The sequence below is a fragment of the Seriola dumerili genome, unplaced genomic scaffold (genome assembly GCF_002260705.1).
Source record: "Seriola dumerili isolate Sdu_G_001 unplaced genomic scaffold, Sdu_1.0 BDQW01000011.1, whole genome shotgun sequence".
In the NCBI taxonomy this organism is placed as follows: Eukaryota; Metazoa; Chordata; class Actinopteri; order Carangiformes; family Carangidae; genus Seriola; species Seriola dumerili.
The window spans coordinates 2,212,296-2,232,467 of NW_019174266.1; the positions used below are offsets into that span (position 1 = coordinate 2,212,296).

At 41.0% G+C, this 20,172-nt stretch overlaps 1 protein-coding gene across 1 annotated transcript in view; it reads right to left on the bottom strand.

Annotated features, from left to right (window-relative positions):
* The window catches only part of nell1 (neural EGFL like 1), a 242,836-nt gene that overhangs the window by 136,727 nt on the left and 85,937 nt on the right, over positions 1 to 20,172 (bottom strand). Inside the window, exons 10-12 of the mRNA XM_022748050.1 lie at positions 18,144 to 18,217; positions 13,139 to 13,238; positions 10,029 to 10,157 (exon numbers count right to left, since the gene is read on the bottom strand). Of these exons, the coding sequence (XP_022603771.1) occupies positions 10,029 to 10,157; positions 13,139 to 13,238; positions 18,144 to 18,217 (303 nt within the window). The remainder of the gene's footprint in view (positions 1 to 10,028; positions 10,158 to 13,138; positions 13,239 to 18,143; positions 18,218 to 20,172) is intronic.

Consider the following 20,172-nt stretch of genomic DNA (forward strand, 5'->3'; position numbering starts at 1 on the left):
TGCAGATCTGTGTGTGCGTTTGACCGCGCTGCATTCACGCAAAATCCGACAGTGTAGCACCTTCTCACAGGGTTGTGCAGAGGTGTGGGGGCCGTGTTTATGTTTTAGGCTGTGAAACATTCAGAAAATATTGTTTTATTTCTCTGATTCATTGCTTTGTTCTTGCCAACGCTGCTCCCTCTCTTCAATCACTCTCTAGCTCGTTCAACCACCACTGCTCTCTCTCTCTCTCGTGCGTGCTTGTTGAGCCAAGGAGGAGGGGCCAACTTCAGATGGTGTGTTTACAAACAGCAACCAACTCATCCTGCAGATTAAACACCTTTTAATATAGCCTGAATATAGCCAAAGGCCATTTAGCCTAGCTTAGCACAAAGAGTGGAAACAGGGGGAAAGAGTTAGCCTACCTCTGTCAAACGTTAACAAATATCTGCCTACCTAAATTAACATACTTCAGGCTGTGTGCTGCATGTACACTGAGAAAAAACTAATTAAGTAGATGACATTTTTTTGTGAAATCCTACTGAATCAACACTGAATTTTTTGGCTCTCTACATATAATACATGCAGCCTTACCTTGACTTAAATTATCAAAGAACAGTTCAAGATTCATCACAACTAATTCTTTAAAAAAAAAAATAAAAAAAAAAATAAAAAATCTCTGCAAGACTTTCTGTACAAGACTAATTGAATATCGCTGAACCCCAAGACATAAAGGATCAGGCCATTTTAACGTTGTAACTAAAGGCATGATCCCATCCTTCCAGTGTACACAGGTGCTGGTGGGAGTGTGTACGAAGTTCTGATTGCTAAGCCTGTGTGTTGTCTGGAGGACAAACAACAAACAGCAAACTTTTTCAAAGGGCACAGCTTGCAGTAGGTTGTTGACAGAGGCTTGTACTCCTGCCTTTTAGCTCGTCCTTGTCTTTATCTACCTTACTTACTGCCTGTCTGTCACCCCACCACCACCACCACCACCCCACCCCATCTCTTGCTAACCCCAGCTCGACCCCTTCTTTCTACATTGCACAGAATGCAGAAGGAGCAGACACTGTTGCTCATTCGTTCCCTGTCATTACATCTTTGTTTTAACACGGCAGAGGCAGAGTTCCCACAGAGAACCTGATTGATTCGCAGAAGTACAAACACAGCCAATTACTCTTTAATGCCACTGAGTGAGAGCCAATTCAGCCAGCGGCACTCGCTAGTGCCACAAGAGACAGACGCACACCACTGCTCCCGTCATCGCAGACTGAGTGAGGACAAATGAGGATTATCTAAACCGCTCCCAATCAATAAATAGCTTTCTTTTGTATTTCGGCTTGGCAGCGAAGTGGTCTGTGATATAGAATTAGCGAAACCGCCGACACATTACAGGTGTGCATTTCCATGTTTCTCTGGCTTCTGGTGTTGTTATGTGTGACTAGACTCAGTGGGGGAAAAGTAAGCACAAGCTGTCAGTTTTAGCGGATTAGCTGTAGCATAAGGGCAGGTGCTGCACTCCGGGTGGAGACACATCGTGTTTTCTTGAGCTTATCTGAAAAACCAGGACAGGTACACACACACACACACACACACACACACTTGCACTACCTTCATCCCGACTGTGGAAGCTCTGCAGGCAGGCGTTGCCATTGATTAGCTCATTTCCAACCTCTGATATGATTCCAGCAGGTTTGCACTCCCAGGGATCTGTCTGTTTGTAACTACGGCCTCCCACCACCATAAATCTCTCAGTCTGTCTGTCTGTCTGACTGTCTGACTGACTGACTGACTGACTGACTGACTGACTGACTGACTGCCTCCTAGATGCCAAATGCCCAGCTCATCTTACTTCATTTGCAAACATGCAATGAAAGCACATCTATCGGCCTCAAAATGCGGAGAGACGAGATGCACAAATGACTTTCTAAATCCTAAATCATTGATCCCAGATGCATGGGACATGAATACAATGTTATGGGCTCTGACCATCTCGGCAAACAGGGCTCTCATGCCTTGAGAGCAAACTATATGGCAAGCACTTAGTTACCGAAGCCTCCAGGAGAGAATTCAGAATAACTGAAGGGACGACAAAAACAATCACATTTAAGCAGTCAGTTCTCCCAAATAACAAAGACATTTTCACCTACCTCTACTCAATATCTAGCCATGCAGATAGCTTAGCTCTTTACGTGCCATGGTTTTTAAACATCTCTCTGAGATTTCTGCCTCTACCCCAATTCAAAGGAGGTGAGTCGAATATAAATTGTGGCGCTCACAGCATTGAAAAGTGAGTGCTAGATATCTCTATCAACGGTTTTCACTTGAACTCCTTTTTTACTGAGGAGATGATCCTCAAGAAAACTGTCCATGCTGAGGTGTGTCTATAAGATCAACAGTGGCCGCAACACCATTTCTGGAAATATATATATACTGTATATATATATATATATATATATATATATTTTTTTTTACTTTTCAAAGAAGTTTTTGATGCTTTTGAGTATCCCAAACAAGGTGGAGGTAGAGGTAGAGTCATCTCAGAGTGTTCAAAATGTGGGCAAGAGATCGACAAGTTGAAAGTGCATTTGAAAAAGGTCAAAAAATCATTCCTTTTTTTTTTTTTTTTTTTTTACAGAGATGAAATCTTATATTTTATTATCCAAGATAAGAAATCCTATCAAGCACAATATGCATTAGGTTGTTAAAAGTGTTTCAAGGTAACTGGTCTTGGCTTTTCTTAGTGATATGTTCAGTCTTTTTGTTGTTGTTTTCTTGTTTTGTTTTTCTTTTCAGTAACTCAAGATTCACAAGGGTTTCTTCCCAGGGTTAACAACAGCAAGACTTGTACTGCAATAAAAACTTTAGTAAACTAGAATGGCACTCAGCAGGGCACATACCACTGTCAAGGCCAAACAATCCTTCACATGTCTGTGAAATCCAAATTATTGTCAGGATCTACACCAATATACAATCTTATCATAGATTTCAACACCATAAATATGTCAGATTCGTTTACATCAAGATCTAAACATTATTTCCTGAGGACTTGACAAAAACGTCACAAATGCACAAACTAGGATTGTAACGGATTCGTCCCTTTAACCAGATCGGCACCAAAATTGAATGTGTTCTTCCCTGGCCCAAGCCTCTTCCCTTCCACCAAGTTTGGTGGAAATCGGTTCGGTACTTTCTGTGTAATCCTGCTGACAAACAAACCAACAAACAGACATGGGTGAAAACATAACCTCATTGGCAGAGGTAATCACTGCACACGGAGAGGCTTGTGCCAATATTCTTTCAAAGTTCCAATTTTTCAAATCACAGGTGCAACATGTTTCAACACAGGCCTCATCAGGTTTACTTTGTAAACTAGGCTGCTTATTTCAAAGGCTCTGACAAATCTCGATACAGGAAACACAATCGATACTGCAAAAATCTTATATTTACATTTTAAATCTATTTGGGCTTCAGGCATATTACTGTTTTCTGTGAGAAATCTCCTGCTATTAAGTGTAGTGTAACTTTTATCCACTCAGTTTTTGTTTTGAGAGAAACTTACACGTGGATGAGTGACAAGCTTGTCCACTAACAAAAAGTCACCGTTGTCACTTTTCTCGTTTCAGCGTCATCAAAAGCCAAGGTGAATTTTGCACTTCCTTGTTTGCCTTTTGTGTACAGCAAGAACTAAATGGACAAGGCATTGATTACAGCCACTTAAAACCCCACACCCACACTATGGATTTTATGTAAAACACTGCATGGACACAGACTGATGTGGCTGCATTCATTGGTGGCACTGATAGTTGGCTCTAAAGTAATTTTTATCGACCTTATTTTCAATGAATGTAACTCAATGTGACAAGGGCGCGCCATATACAGTATATAAGCTGATGCATCCATGCAATATAATATCATCAAAGCAATGCCATTACCATAAGGAAGACATAACCTTTTCTTTCCAAAATGCTGAAGTTCATCACGAAGCATGAAATGGTCTATATGAAGACTGTGACTGACTGACTGCCTCTCGCACCGCCCAGAATATGGCAACGCATCCACCACATCTGAAGTGTGTTCAAGCAGTTCCAGTTGCAGTAACTGTGATGCTATTAGCACCAAAGTCACAGTATATTATCAGTGAGTGGTAAAAGCCAGAGAGAGAGAGAGAGAGAATCGGCTGTGGTGTCAGCGGAGATTGACTGGAGATCAGGGACATCATAAAGTGCCTCGCCAGAGCCTGTTAGCTAAGGGGACACATCAGAGAGTGAGTCCCTGAACCCAGGGAGTTCGGCTGCTACGGAGCTAAATGAAAGCGAGCTGAACAAACAGAAATAGCCCCGTTAGGTTTGATGTGTCGGCCTCTAATCTTATTACTCATAGCAGAGAAAAAAAAGTGTCGGCTGTAGGCCAAAAATACTGCAGAAGATGGCAGCCCAAGCTGATGATTGACAGAAATGTGAAGTAGAGAGGGAGTTTCAACACAAGTTTGATTGAATGCATGTTAATTAGGCCCAATTAAACTTAACTATTGTACTCCAAACAAAACACACAACCGGTGAAGCGGTGAAAGAAATCCACCTTTGTAGGTAAACAAAGGTCGAGTCAGTGTTTGAGTTCCACATAAGGGCTGCTGAAAAGTTACAGGGCACAACAGGAGCTAATGCTGCCATTAATGTGGGTAGAGTGAACCAAGAGCGTTCTTAACAGCAGGAGAAAATTCTCCACAACAACCTCCTGAGACAATTTCTATGGAAATAAGCTTCAACTCTGCATATGTGAAAATGCTTGACTCGACTGGAGCGTCTTACTAACTGCTCTGACTTTTCCCTAATGTGCTCACCCATAAACATTTCCAAGGACGCGCCGTGGTGATGGGGCCTTTAATGTGAAACATGGAGGAGGAAGGGAGTGCACAGAAGAGGCACTTGAGAGTCAGATAAAAAAAATAAAAAAAACCTGCTTCCTGCAGAGCGAGAGATCATTTGGTTATATTGAGGAAATACGTCCACATAAAGCTGAGGACATATGCAATGAAAGAAAGATATTCACCATCTAGGTGCACTTAGGTTTAACATTAGACCCATGCTGGGATTTCACCCAGCATGGGAAAAAGAAAAAATACAGAGCAGCCTCTGTGGTAACAAGCGGCCATTTGGGAGGAGGGTCTCTGTAGCACTCTGCTAGGAAACAGGGAATTATGTTGTTTGTCCTTAGCTGATGCAACCATTTTCTACATCAGCAGGTCTGACACTTTCTTTATTTGGAGCTTCTTTGTGAGCGGGTGCAAACCATTGAGTTCTCACAAAAAAAGGGACATGTTTTAGGCCACAATTAAAATGTGGTAAGACAACAACCGTGTTCACGTCTGTGTCCTCTGGAGCTGAGGGAGGATACAGTAGATCTGCTGGGACTCGAAGAAGAATTTCACTGATAGCATAAACAAAAAGCTGGTGTGGATAAAAAGCCCATGATAAGCCCATTAGCACAAATGATAAAAACTGCAATGTACTGAATGGAGCAGCATCAGGTGGTGTGACACTGAGGTGGAAAGAGAACACAACCCATGAGATGTAGTCAGTGCTTTTTGTCAGTGGTAATTAGTACGTTATCACCTTTGTTACAGCGTTCACAGCCATCCTGCCTCACAGGATTTATCTGATTAAACAGCTTTGATCCAAGCTACTGATTGCTGTGTGCTGTGTCACTACATACTAACAGATGGACTTAGATAGATATATGCTGCGAGTATGTGGGATCTGTTACATCCTCGGCTCATGATATAACATTACATCATGTCACAATAAAAATCAGTTCATCAGTTGTCTTTTAGTTTTTCCATTTGTTCACCTTAGTGAACAGCACCATTTTTACTATGGCAACCGCACATTTATTACTAGCTAAAATATAATTGTATATTAGAATATCTCACACCTACTGTAGTTATATATAACTGTTTCACCAGTGTTCGAATGTATAGCAAAACCTCAGGTAAGCATGCCAAAATGTAATGGAAATGTCACTCTCACCTCCACCTTGTTTTTTTTATGTATTTATTTTTGTGTATTATCACTTACATAATGGATGAGACATCTTGTTTTGCAGCATGGTTTCCACTCTGAATTGTGCATGACTAGCCGTAGATAACATTAGAAATTCTCTCTCTTTCAACATTGTACATTCACTGTTTCCTATATAGTAGAAGATCGTAGAAGTATGCAGAAGTGTGAGAGACTGCGTTGAGCAACTGAGGTTAGGAAGTAGAATTATGGGATACATCAGCTGAGGTAACAATGTGGCAATCACCGACTCTGCAATAACAAGCGTCTTATTTTATGTGTAGTGTCTAATATGCTCGTGCTGCTCATAGAGTTCAGTGGATACGAAAGAAGGTAATGGACGCAGAGCTAAAGATCTTTCAGGTAACTGTGAACATGACCTTTGGTGCAAACAGTTATTTCATGCAGAGACCATCAGGACTGAAGCCTGGTCTACTGCGCCTCGTGTGTCTGTGCTGTTGCTGAGACAGAGCCAGCAAGCCAGCAGTTAGCCCGGTAGGATCCTTTGAGCTGTTGAGTGTTGACAAGACCAATCAATAGCAACCGCTGCCTTCTCCCAAGCTTCTTCCAGGATTAGAAATTATTTCTCCAGCTAGAGAGGAGGAGCAGCTGTCTTAACATCCAGTATGCACGGCAATGCTTCCAACTGGACTCATCTCTTAAATCTGGAAAGATGTCAGCCCATATGCAGTAATACATCTTTAATGGAGTAAATAAACACACAGGCCGTGGTGGGCAGGCTAGCAAGGCACAAGCCATCATTAGTATAACCTATGTTTGTGCTTCTACATGCGTGCAGATTCTGCATATGCATGCACATTTCTGGCTTCTCTGAGGTTAGGCAGATGGCTTTGAATATTAACACAGCCGCCACATTCTCTTGCTGGGTGTAGAAATCAGGGCTGTGTAATGCATGCTGCAGCAGACAGACAGTAATCTGCAGGTTCATTGATTGACTTCACTTTTATTATAAAAAAACAAAAAACAAAAAACAAAACTAGAATTACTGCCTTGTGGTTGTAACACTCCATCAACCAGCCAAGTTGCAGAAAACATGGTCACAGTCTCCTCTTCCTGAGTTACAGCGTTGAATAATGGCTGGAAGGGATTTTGCAGAACGTTATGATGTCACAGTGAAGTCGACCTTTGACCGTTTGGATTTAAAATGTCATCACTCTTTCCTATTAGTTATGACCTATTGGGAGTTATGACCAAAAACATGTTTTGTGAAGTCACAGTGACATTGACCTTCGACCACCAAATTTTAAGTAGTCAGTACATCATTCAGTCCAGTTGAATGTTTGTACCAGATGTAATGAAATTTCCTCTGGCTGTTCGTGATATATCGCATTCAAAAGAATATGAGGTCACCACGAACTTGAACTTTGACCTTTGACCAACAAAATCTAATTGGTTCATCTTCAAGTCCAAGTGAAGGTTTGTGCCAAACCTGAAGAAATTCCCTAATGGGATTACTGAGATATCGCTTTCACAAGAACGGGACGAATGGATGCTTTGGTACCGGCTGTCGCCAAAAAAAACAAAAACAATCAGCGGTTACAGTGCAACCAGCGACTACCTGTAGCTATTTCAACAAGAGTTTCTATTGTACAGATTTCCCAAAATTTAAACTACTTAAGGCAAAAACCCTGGGTTCTGGTGATACCTGCAGCTAACTAAACTGACCTCAAAAGACAAGACTATACAAACAGCGAGAATATATCCAACACGTGATGTCTAGAGTTGGAAGAAATATATATTAATCCACAGCTAAGCTAAGATATTTGTATTTATAAAAGCAAACACTCCAGACATATACTGATATAAGTCATCATGTTTACATGGGAAAAAAAGACTGAGGTCACATTTCCCAACAGACGAGAGGTGCCTCATTCTGCACTTATCCAAAGTTTTAACACACTGGAGACTAAACACCCCACCGGAATATCCAACTGTAATTAGGTATTCAGCTTAATGAGAGGGAGAGAATAATTATAGTACCACAAGGTGACTGAAGGCAAGGCAGAAAGCGCAGTCTTGCCTCGCTTTGAAATCCTCAGACAGTCCTCTGATTACAGGTAAATAATCTCATATTCGATCATTTAGTTGCACATTAAAACATTTATGAGGATATAATGGTCATGTTTAATGACAGCTTAGAGACAAAGCCAGACACATTCTCCTGTTCATGAAATACAACAGGATACATTTATTTGCTATGTAAAACATCTATTAGGATAACACTGATGCCCCCATCAGACTGCTGAGCTTTGTTTACATCTCAAATAAAAAAAACAACAAAAAAAGATGCGATTACTCAAGTCTGCTGTTATCATAAGCCAATTTAAGTTGGAGGTGAGAGTGAAACCATGTCAAATATCACCATACTGTACAGCAGGATTCTAGCTAATCCATTTACAATAGAGGTTTGAGCTGCCTTTAGGGACCAACCCCCAAACATGGATAATGCCGCCATAACCAATAGATCCATGGCTCCACGATATAAAAAGTTGATCTAACAATCAGCGTTTCCCAGCCCTCATTCATATGGTGTGGGACTGTTGTGGATTGGAGCGGAGCTCTGGGTAAACCCCTTTACCATGCAGATCAAACAGACGCAAACAGACTGGAGGGCTTGCGGCTACCCCAGCTTTCAGCATGTTTCATGTATTCAGTCTGCTGTGGCTCCGACCCAAAGACAACTGCATCCAGCATCGAGCAAATCCTTCAATCCGCCGACTGCCGCTCCCAAGCCTCTTAATCAAATAAGGCCATTGGCTCCATCACAAGTACTCTGGGTCTCAAGCACACACAGACTGAGGCTTTTACTCTGCCAAGTCCAACAATCAGCATACCGGAAGCACGCCGACACTGTTCGTGATGAGTTTTTCAAAGAGGCCGGGATCTCGATCAGATTAGACGTCTCCAAACTCAGATTATAGGTTCTCGAGGAAAAGTGAAGACCACTCCACAGACCAGGGTTCACGTCTCAAATACAAAAAGGAGCTTTTCTGCTGCAAGTTGGGTTTAAATCTCAGCAAAAGTTTCATCTGAGCAGGAAATGTGAGCATGAGCAAAATAATAACAACAACAACCGTAAAGACCATGCTTTGTCGTTTGCAGGCAGTCTATCATTTTTAGTTCATTGCAGGATGCTACAGTACAAAGGCCAACTTGCAGAAACATCAAACTGACTTCAAATAGATAATGCATTATTGTGTGTGCAGCTGCAAACATGGCTGGTGTTTTTAATGCAAGAACTTACCAAATTCATTTCTGTCCATTCTTTTCTTATTATTTATCTTATGAGTTTTATTTTCCAACAGCTCAGCTCTTGAATGTGAGTCTTTTCAGCATCCGCCTCTGAACCCTTGATTACATCACATGACATTTATTTGGCAGATGGTTTTATCCGGAGCAACTTAAAATAAGTTCACTCAGTTGTCAAAGGAAGAAGACCTAGAGCCTCACGTCAAAGCTTCACTGATCACACTACAATAAAGCTCAAAGCTCCATTACCATTAGATGATATTTTAATTTTTACAAATGTCTACATTTTTATTCCTCAGGCCTTCTTCAAGATCTTGGAAGATGGCCCAAGGACTGAGATGTCGTCTGTTTGAATAAAAGAAAAATACATATGGAGCCAGATCGTGCGACACTTTCTTCCTGCTCTTAGGTTTATATCCAGTGATCAGCACCTCATTACAACCAATTGGTGTGTGTTACTTTTCCATTGTATCCTTTGTAAAATGGTCAGCAGTAATGAACTGACCTCAACCACTGTCACATTTTCACATAACAGACAAATCAAGCCATCAATGTTTCACAGGCCTCAGTGCTTTCTCAGAACAAGCGTTATTCCCCTTATAGCCAGTCATCATCACGTCACACACACACTTTGTTAATATCAGCTCAATACAAGTCTGCGGCACTCAGTCTGTATAAGTCAGTCACATGAGCCTGAGCTGGGTTAAAGTACAGACCTACCTTCACAGTAAGTAGAATCCCCGTGGATGGAGGCATAGCCGCTCTTGCATTCACACTCTGCTTTAGTATTCCGGTTTTTACACTCTGAGTTTTCTCCACAAATGAGTCCCTCTGCGCAGAAGTCATAACCTGAAAGAGAGGACCAAAGGAAGTCTTGATTTACGTCGCTCTTAAAATTTGCTCACTCAAGGCAGTGAAAGATCGTGTACAGATCTGCACAAAAACACACACACACACACACACACACACACACACACACAAAACTGCGCACAGAGATGAAAGCATACAAATGTACAAATGAATAACCTTGTTCCCGTCACCCACAACATTGTGGATGACAAGAGGCCTTATGAATAAAGTTTATGTTTGCAGTAGATTTGGTGCAATAATAAAGTTTTGTCTTCCATGAAAGTAAAAAAACAGAGGAAGTCATCCATCCAGCCAATAGAGTTAAAGAGTCACTAGTGTGCTCCTCTAGTGTTTTGTGTTAAAATGTGAGTCAAATGTGCTGATGTGCTTATTCTAAAGGAATATTGTATGAACATGGTGCTCAAATAGCAAAGAGAACCAAATGTGACAAAAGACTGTAACACTAACTGTCTGACGAGAGGAGTCGAGGTGTTTCATGGCACTGCCTTCATATACACCACAAGATGGCCGACTCTTTATCAGTTATCCAATGAGGACAAGAGACACAAAAGACCACACCCTTAAAAGGATGCTGCAAGTCCGACATAGAAATTTCAAAATAAAGGCACACAACAAAATGTTATTTAACAACATTCACTGTTATTATCCCATAGTTATGTTAAGGGAGTGATGATAAAGGGAGTTCACGTTAGGAGGAGGTTCTGATGGATGGATGTGGAATAAGACACAGGAGAGTGGTGTTCATGTTGTTATTACTGTAACCATGACAACAAAGACCCTCTAATCTTGAGTAAGTACTTATTTTAACCCAAGATATGATCGTTTCCTAAACCTAACCAAGCCATGACCGTTTATTATGGTAACCATGCCAACCAAGGTCTGGTATACCTTGTACTGTAGGGGCAGTGTTTCAGGAGACACTCATATAGGTGGTGTCAGAGGGTTGGAAAAAACGACCTATATAATTATTCAGGTTGGAGGACTTGTTGGTTTAGACATACACTCTTGGTTGGGGGAAGACTATGGTCTTGGTACCAACAAATGACTGGTTTAATGTGTGTATTAACATTAAACCAAAACCACCAAAAAGTATTTAACACACATGTGTATCATGATGCAGTTCCCAGACTCTGGCGTCAAACTCCTGCACTTTGTATTCCCTGATATGTGCTGCCACCGGGAATCAAACCATGAAACTCTTGTGTTGCTGGACAGGAACTTTACCTCTGCACCAGCCATGTGCCACGGTGCCAATCCTTTTCAAATTTGAACCAAACTAGACCGAGATCTTGCACATGCACAAAAAATGTGACATGACAGATAGACAGATGAACTGAGAATCAGTCTGACAGATAAGGAGACAGACAGACAGACGGAGAGATGATTTGTCTCCTCCTCAGTAGGTATGAGCTGATGTAGCCCATCATGTCCTGTAATGAGTGACAGACTGGCTGCACATAAAAGCCCTGAGAGACAGGGAGCCTGGGGAGCCATTACTGAGGAAAGAGCTGTGTCTGCGTTATCCTTCCTCTCACCCCGAGCCCCACAGAACGGTGTGTACAAGTTAAAGGACTGATTACACAGGGAATAAAACACAGGAGTGTGTGCATGTGTGTGCATGCAATAAACTACAGTCCTGCTGCAAAAACAAACAAAAATACTTTGCAGTTGTGTTTTTGACTTGTGATAGTTGGATTTATGATTTGTAATACACAGAAATCAGTCCTTCACTTAATTATTTGATATTTTTTTCTCTCTATTTCAGTAAAAGAGAGGGTGTGAACACTCTGTGGCAATTGTGTAATTAGCAGTTTAACAAAACTAGCATGACTCTGGGGACCTAACAGTGAGGCACAAGGAAATTTTAGAGTGACAGCAAAGTACTGAGTCACACAACGGAGAAGAGGTCTGGAGATGATTTGAAAATAATGAGCGGCTCTAAGTTTTAGCGCCTGTGGGTGTGTATGTAACAAAGAGAGAGAGAGAGAAGAGAGGGTTGTAGGGAAGAGGCACTGTGACTCTAATCTTTAATTGTTATTTCTTACAGTCTAAACTCTTCTCTTGCCTACTCTCCTCTCTCTGCTGTCCTCTCCTTTATACTCTGTACCCCCCCCCTCACTTCCACTTTGTCTTCTACTTTCTTGTCTACTTCCACAAGTCCGAGTTTTATTCTTCTTTAATTCTTATCTTCTCTTTTCCTTTCCTCTCCTGCCGTCTCTCTTCATCCTTCTTCTTTCCTTTGTTCTCTCAACATATCAAGTTTTATCCTCTCCTCCTCTCCTCTCATGTGGTTTATACTCTCTACACTCGCTCTCCCTTCCCCCTTACTTTCCAACAAAAGCAGGTCTAAGATTTTATATTTCCTTGCTTCCTCTCCCTCCTATCCTCGCTGTCTTTTCCTTTACACTAAAAACCTTTTCCCCTCTCATCTTCCTTTTCGCTTTCTCTTTCCCCTACTCAAATCCTGTCTTTTTCTTCTCTTTTAGCTCCTTTTCATCTTCCTCTCCTCTGAGTATGGTGAATCTAAGGCATGCTGCTTATCTTACCTAAACGAGAGTGCAATTTCCTTCGCTCAGAACCTGCCCCGGGTTTCTTTCATTATTGCTCTATAGCTGACAGCCTCCTACAGTTTGTTTATTCAGTGTATTTACTGAATTACCAGTGGCTATTTACCCTGTAGTACCTCCCTGCCAAAGCAGCGGGGTTCAGGCAAATTGGCATAGCAGGTGTTTTATAGCAGACAGACCAATCTGCTCTGATAGGTATCCCAGCCAAGATGCATTCTTACTTGGTGTAAAGGGAGGGAAACAAAGTTATTGCAGAGGCACAACCTGAATCAGCATCCGGCAGACTGGCTGTGTTTACTCCTCGCGGCAGCCGCAGGGGTTTGGTGCATGCACGTCCAAAGAAAGAGAGTGATTCATGCAACAGAGGAGAGTAAAGCAAGAAGGAAGCGATACCTCTGCAAACATTGCAGCATCTGCCGTCTGGTAAGATCTGTTCACTGATGGTGCAGTTGATCTCTGGACAAGTTTCGGTGACTTTCACCATCAGGCCATTCTGGAAGGACAGGACAGAGGCAAAACATTACAGTTACAGTGCTGAGATATTCTGCAGAAGGATGACCTTGTGATCTTGAGAGTAAATGGTTGGACTTGTGTATGTCCATACTATTCCATGCACATTTCACCCTTTGAACCATTAAAAATACAGAAAAAATATAAGTGATGTTAAATAAAGCTTTCCTATGGAGAGTAGCAACAATGTGTATCCATTTATGTAGTGCAATTTCTACACACATTGAAGTACATGTGACCCAGGGGTTAACGCAGCCTGCAGTACTGGTCTTTCAGTGGCCATGCAGTTTTCACAAACACCTGAGACCCAAACCAGGCTGAGAGAGGCTTACAGCCTATATGAATCAATCACAGGGAGTTTTTTGAGCAAATCTACAGCATATGGAAACCAATTAGAAAATGAGATGCCAACATTATAGTAAGGTTTTATTTAAATGATTGGTCTATACATGGTCTATAATAGTAATATTTAATTGCAAAAAAAAATTTTGTGGCTAGAGCAAGTCACATAATGGCCTGTCTCTGAAAGCTGGCTGTGTTTTCTTGAGGCAAATCAGTCAATCATTATTTGAACTTCTCAATTGCATTCAGAAAATGTTTAAGATTTCAAACTTTCATCTTTTCTAACCCTACAAATCAATCCAAATGTTCCCCTGTTTAATATTTTAGGTTTAATAAATATTTTCAAAGCTCTCTTACCTCACATAAAGGCCTACATATGGAGCTACATTTTGCCAGTCTGAGCCTTATTATTTGAATGTCACAAGGTCAGAATTACACTGCTTTTAAAACATATCAAACCACACCAACAGTTAAAAGAATCTTTTCAGATATTTAAAGAGAAAAAAAAGGGTATTTTAAAATACTCCTGGGTGAATGAGGCTGCCATGACAACAGAGAAGGCAGAATGTAAAGGCAGCTTGTGCTTCTCACATTCATAAGGAAGGCATGAATACGGACTGCAAGTAAGGTGCAAAAACATGCCACCGAAGCAGGGAAACAAAGGTGAATAAAACTCAGTGTCATCTTCAAAACAAATAGCAGCAGCAGCAGCAGCAGCTGCAGCCTGGCTGGGAATGTCAGAGCTCCAGTGGTTTCTGCAGTGCCTCTCAGGGTGTGAAGTATCAATTCAAATCCCTAAGATGCTTTTCTCCATCAGTGTTTTGCTTTTCTAGGTAACTATATTAACTGCTTCCTCATTTTTTACCACCACAGTCGCTTGGAACTGTGAACCATTTTTTATCAGTAACATCATTTTCTAATTATGTAATGAGCACTTTCATCATAAATTAATCAGTCTTTCAGTTAATCTGTTAAAGCTGCCCTAATCACAATTTTTTTTACATTAAGTGTCTAATGTGAAAGATGTTGATTGTAGTGGTGAATCCACAGAGAATTCACCTAATTCGCAGTGCTACACAATGTTTTAGCTTCTGTTAGAGCATTGTTTTTGCTTAGGCCCCCTCTCATCAATGCTGTTAGCAGACAGACAAAGTCAGAGCCACTAGCTGCCGAGTCTAAAAGAGCCAGAGCGACATTTTCTCAGGAGCTGGTGGAGCACAAAGCATCGCTAAAAGGAGGATTAATGCTAACTTTACCCTGTGTCTGCTTGACAATGTTTGCTCATATGTTAGCCACAACAACCTTATAAGATGATATGTCTGATTGATGACCCAGATGTTTAACCTAGTTTACAAAATGTCAAAATAAATAAATGATCTCCACCATGAGTTGCTAGAACTCAAGGTGATGTCTTTATGTCTTTTGTCTGAAAAACCTAAATAATATTGCAATAAAAGCAGCAAATCCTCACATTTGAGAAGCACATATTTGGTATGTCTGCCTGATAGTTTTGGGGCTATTTATAAAAGTTTTCTCTGCCACTGAACGTGGTTTCCTGCCTGGAGCGGGTGGCGGTGACTGTCCCTTGACAAGAACTTCAGCCATTGTTGCGTTTACAAGACAAGAGGCAGCGCTACGTCCTCAGGACAGACCGAAGGCTGCAGTGAGTCGCTATTGGAAAGTGACAAAACGGGTTGGGGCTAGCTGGTTAGCATGCTAAGTTCATTAGAAGAAAAGACGTGATAGAGACAAGAGGTAACATTGGTGTTCATTTCCACCACTGGAGACAGCTGTTGGCGAGTTAAGGAATGAAATCTGATGCTGAATTTGCAACGTTTGTAAACAACTCTTAATGCTAACATTAGCTATGTAGCAATAGCAAAACTTAGAAATACCAGCTTTAACAAAAAATCAATTATGAAAATTGTTGTCAGTTTTCTGTTGACCTTCAGTATTACTATTATTACTCTATCATGTCAGGAAGCCATGATGAGATAATTGCCGGCATTAGTGAAGTAAAACTCAACTGCACAGAGGAATATACATATCATACATAATATGCTGTATTTCAGCAGGATTTTTTCATCTATTAATACTGCAAGAGGAAATGACTTGTTTCATCGTTGAGATTTGGTGTGAAGCCATTCCCATCCCTATTTTGATTTCTTATCATTACCACAAAGTTAGAAGAGTCAGTTTGATAGTTGAGTAAAGTAGAGTGGAGACAACTGACAACAGATGCACCTCAGCTTTTCTGTCACTCACAGTGTCTGAGAGGCAACAATAGTAGAGGTCGAGAGAAAATCAACTGGCTAGAAATGCGGAGAAAGATCTGTAGTTGTTCGCAACTTCCAAAAACCAATTTGCAGCAACTACATCTTCACTTCACATGGCAGTTGTGTTTGGAGCATGTTTATTTTTCAACATTATTTTCCAAAAAAAAAACAAGCTATCACACTGAAAGCACCTTCCAGCGGCGAAAAACACTGTAACTGTGATGAGATGCTATTCCGCATCTGCACACAAGAGATGGTTTGAAGAAAAAAAAAAAAAAAAAAAAAAAACCCAATGAGTATCACGTTTCCCCAGCAAGCTGCAATTTGCCCAGCAGCCAGAGAGCCACTTTACTGCTCTTACTTGATGAAATTAGCCCTTAAATGCAGGCTGCAGAATAAGGCATTCAGGTGACTCAAAGAGCCTCAAAAGCTGAACATAAAAACTTACTTTCATTGCATTCCTATCCATTATGTCAACATTTTATTGATTTGTTTCATTTTTGAGATGTAGGGATGCAGCAACTCTGCCAGACACAGCGGTACCCTGAGGGCCATCTGTATAAACAGCGCAAAGAGGTCAGACAGGTTTTGAATAAGCTGCTGTTTTCAGCATATCATCAAAAGCATTCATTTGGAGGAAATGTAAAAGGTTAAAACACCAGCTGCTTTGTAATACTATATTTATAACTGTAGCTATAATATGGCCAAGCCCCAAAGAAGCAATGCAAAATTTCATGTTGATATTGGGTGATTTTACAGCACAATGTAGGAAGTAGTGTGTAAGGTTATGGAGGCTGGAGTAGAGGCTCTGGTTGTATAACGCATCTGACTTTTATGCTGGAGGCTGAAGTCTGGATGTTTTGAAGCTGTCAAGCAGAGTAGCTGCATCATGGTATCTCTAAAAAAAAAAGAAACGTGAAAGTGTTATCATAAAAAATAGAAATGATGATCAAAAGAACTGAAATGAGACGGAGGCTTTACAAACAAATAAAAAATTCCTTTTAATTGAATGTCTGCTCTCCAAGTTAAAGCCTATAGTATTTTACAGGGAGAGAACTCTGATGTGTAAATATAAGAGCACAACACATTCTCCAGCTTTAGGTGGCAATTATTTTAAGTTATTTGTGCTGTTTGTCCGTTATTTGCCTGGCTAAACGGAAACCAGTGGTTGCCTAGAAGGTAGCTAAGGAAAAACTGATAACATGCTTTGGAAAATCTAAATTAAACTACACAGGATTTGTAGTCAGTGGCCTAAAACCACTAAAACAGACTTTTAAATTAATTCAAATGGTTTTAGCTGTGGACCAAAATGATGATTCATTTCACACACACCATCTAAAAATAGCTTAATGTGGCCCTCTCTCTCTCTCTCTCTCCTTCATACTCTCGCTTATTCTCCCAAAATGTGAATGCATATATTCACGGTTGCTTTTCTCACTTCCTACCTCGCCCGCTGTGAGGGTGAGAGGACAGAGAGACGGTCAGGAAGAGGAAAGCTACAGCATCGAATCAGTACTAACCAGAGAACGAGAGAAACCACCCAAAAATACACACGTCATGTTCACATATACTTACACGCACATGTTGAAATGTAGAGCTGAGATTTATGGGCTGTCATGGAATCCGAGCACTGACACCAGAGACCCCCGAAAGCCTCAAAATAAAACATTTTTGGGTCTCTTCTAAAAATAATGTGTCCACAAATTGGTCATTTAGCAGCGCTCACATCCAGGAGTTTAAAGGATGGCTGTAATTGCTTGAAACAGAGCTTACAACCAGCATAATGATGTTTCAGAGTCTCTGAGGACAAATAATGGATCCAGGAATCCACTGTGTGGCTCTTTGTAAGCAATTACATGCATAAAACGCTAGTTTTCTCCTTAAAAAATATTTCTCTCTTTAAAGATAAATGGCCTCTGAGTAAAGAAAGCTCACCTCTGTTCTATATTGAGCTGGAATAATGACTTTAATTATAATCCACACAGTGATGAAGCTCCAATTCAAACCAGGGCTTTGTGTTGCTGCCTTCATAAGTTATTCTAATTACCTGGCTATCTCACCATTAGAGAGGAGGAAAAAAAGCAGATTGAACAGATTGGGGGAGGGAGGGAAAACTAATAAGGCCCGCTGGATAATTAAATAACACGCCAAGCAGTCCACCACACACAATCATTACGCATTTACACTGAAAGAGAAGTGCTGCATGGTGATCTGATTGAGAGCAGAGGCTAAACGCTGGAGAAAGAATGTACAGTATAAAGAAAGGTTACCTTGCATTCCCTGCAGCTCCTGGATAAAAAGTGCTGCCCTTCAGAGAAGGTCTGGCCCATGTAAGTACATTTTGCTGTAGAAAAATAGAACATAACTGCTTCAATATCACACCATTAAGGTAAGTACAGCAACTATAAAATACCAGGAATGGAATATTTCCTCAGCTAATACCAGGTCCTGTGGTACTTTCAACAATAGAGAAATATGCTTTTGAGTTTCCCTGCGAAAAAAAAAAGTTTCCAGCCTGAACTTCTGCATAGTTAATTCTGTTAGAAACAAACTTGTTCTTGGCTAGTGTGCATAAGTGGAGAGGAAATGTATCAGCGCATTAAGAATACAACAGAGGAGACCCTTCTACATATTCCTCTGGCAATAAAGCAGAAATAGAAAATGAGGCATATGATATGAAGTCCTGCTTTTTTCCTCTCTAGGGTGCAAGACCGCGGAGCGCTCAGTCGCAGTTCTGGAGCGCTGCTCCCTCGTTCGCCTGTGCCAGAGCTCTGATGTTCACAGGGGAGGAAGAGGAGGAAGGAGGAGTGAGCACAGGAATGGGGGGAGGCGGAGGAGGGCTGGAATTATTCAAAGACGGACTATACTTCAGGGATTTATTGTTTTTGCAGCGTAGCAAGAGAGACACAGTTGTTCGTGGCTCTGTGAGCAGTTACTAGACCTGTGTGCTTTACACCAGAAATGATGCTTCCATGAAAATAAGCGGCTGTGATCTTTGCTCTCGCAGATGGTTTACTCTGTTTTCATTTTGCTGGCAGAACATCAGGCACCAAAACAGAAGGTGTGTTGTTTGTATCTACACTGGTTGTGGTTGCACCAGCAACTTCAAAAGGACAAACTACAGTGAAGCGAAGAAAGCTGAGCTTGTATTTAGGACTGGCAGAGCTGGTAATCTGTTCAAATGCGTAACGCAACCTATGTTTATGTTTTTCCTGACAAGCAAACTTTTGTGGTCGTCCGAATAGTGACTGTCTCCTCCTGCTAGCAAATAACAAGCAGCATCACGACGCAGTTAAGTCTTGGTCACATTACGTTGTCCGTTCAACTAAATCTACCACAATCGGCCCTGAGAAAGGTTGTGACGTCCCCTCTCTGATGCAGGAAGTAAATAAATGTTGATCAGATATATTTAATATTGATCCAGTCTAGTGTGTAGAAAAAGGTGAGGAGTTTGTATGTGAACTTCTCCATATCTAAACACAGTGTAGCAGTGTCACTATTGACCAACAAAGGTGCACTCTGACCTGACCTCTGATCTGCTGAAGCCAGCTGGACATCGCAGCGAAACAGGAAATGCACACTTGAATGTGTCCGTTGTTTATATACCGGAAACGTATTGAAACCATGACTTTATACCGCTGCAAAAAGCTTGTGGTAAGACCAGAGAGGGAAAGGTGGCAGGTACACCCCGCAGGATTTGCAGTAATTACTGAAGCTTCAGTTTCACACAGAAGTAAACAAAAGCAGATTTGTCGACTGAAACGATTATTGCTGGCAGATTTTTAGCTAATGTTTAAGCTAATGCTTAAACTCATAACGTTTCCAATAGCATTACTCTAAATTCTGGAGATAATGCGAGGTTAGTGGTGTAGGTAGTACACTTCTTAACTGAGATGATAATGTTTGTGATTCACGTTAGAGCAGGTAAACACACTGTTTAATCCATTACTTAGTTTTTCTCTCATGTTTTTGGTTTCCGAAAAGGCCAAAAAGAAAAAACACCACCCTCCAAACTCTTGATATACCGACTCTGTCATTATCTTGTCTCAACATCTTTACATTCACTGGAAGCCATTCAGCAACTGTCCTGCTCTGTTGCTTTTATTACTTCACCATCCACTCAGAATAGATCAACAGTCACTACTTCCCTAATTTAAGGTCATTCCCACCTTGTATTAAACTGTCTACACATTGTAAAATCTCAATGTTCATTCTGATTTGAGTCTGCATGAGGAGAACGTGTTGATTAATTCAACACTTGGCATCTCACACAGTTGTGCTAATAATGACTGTCCTCCA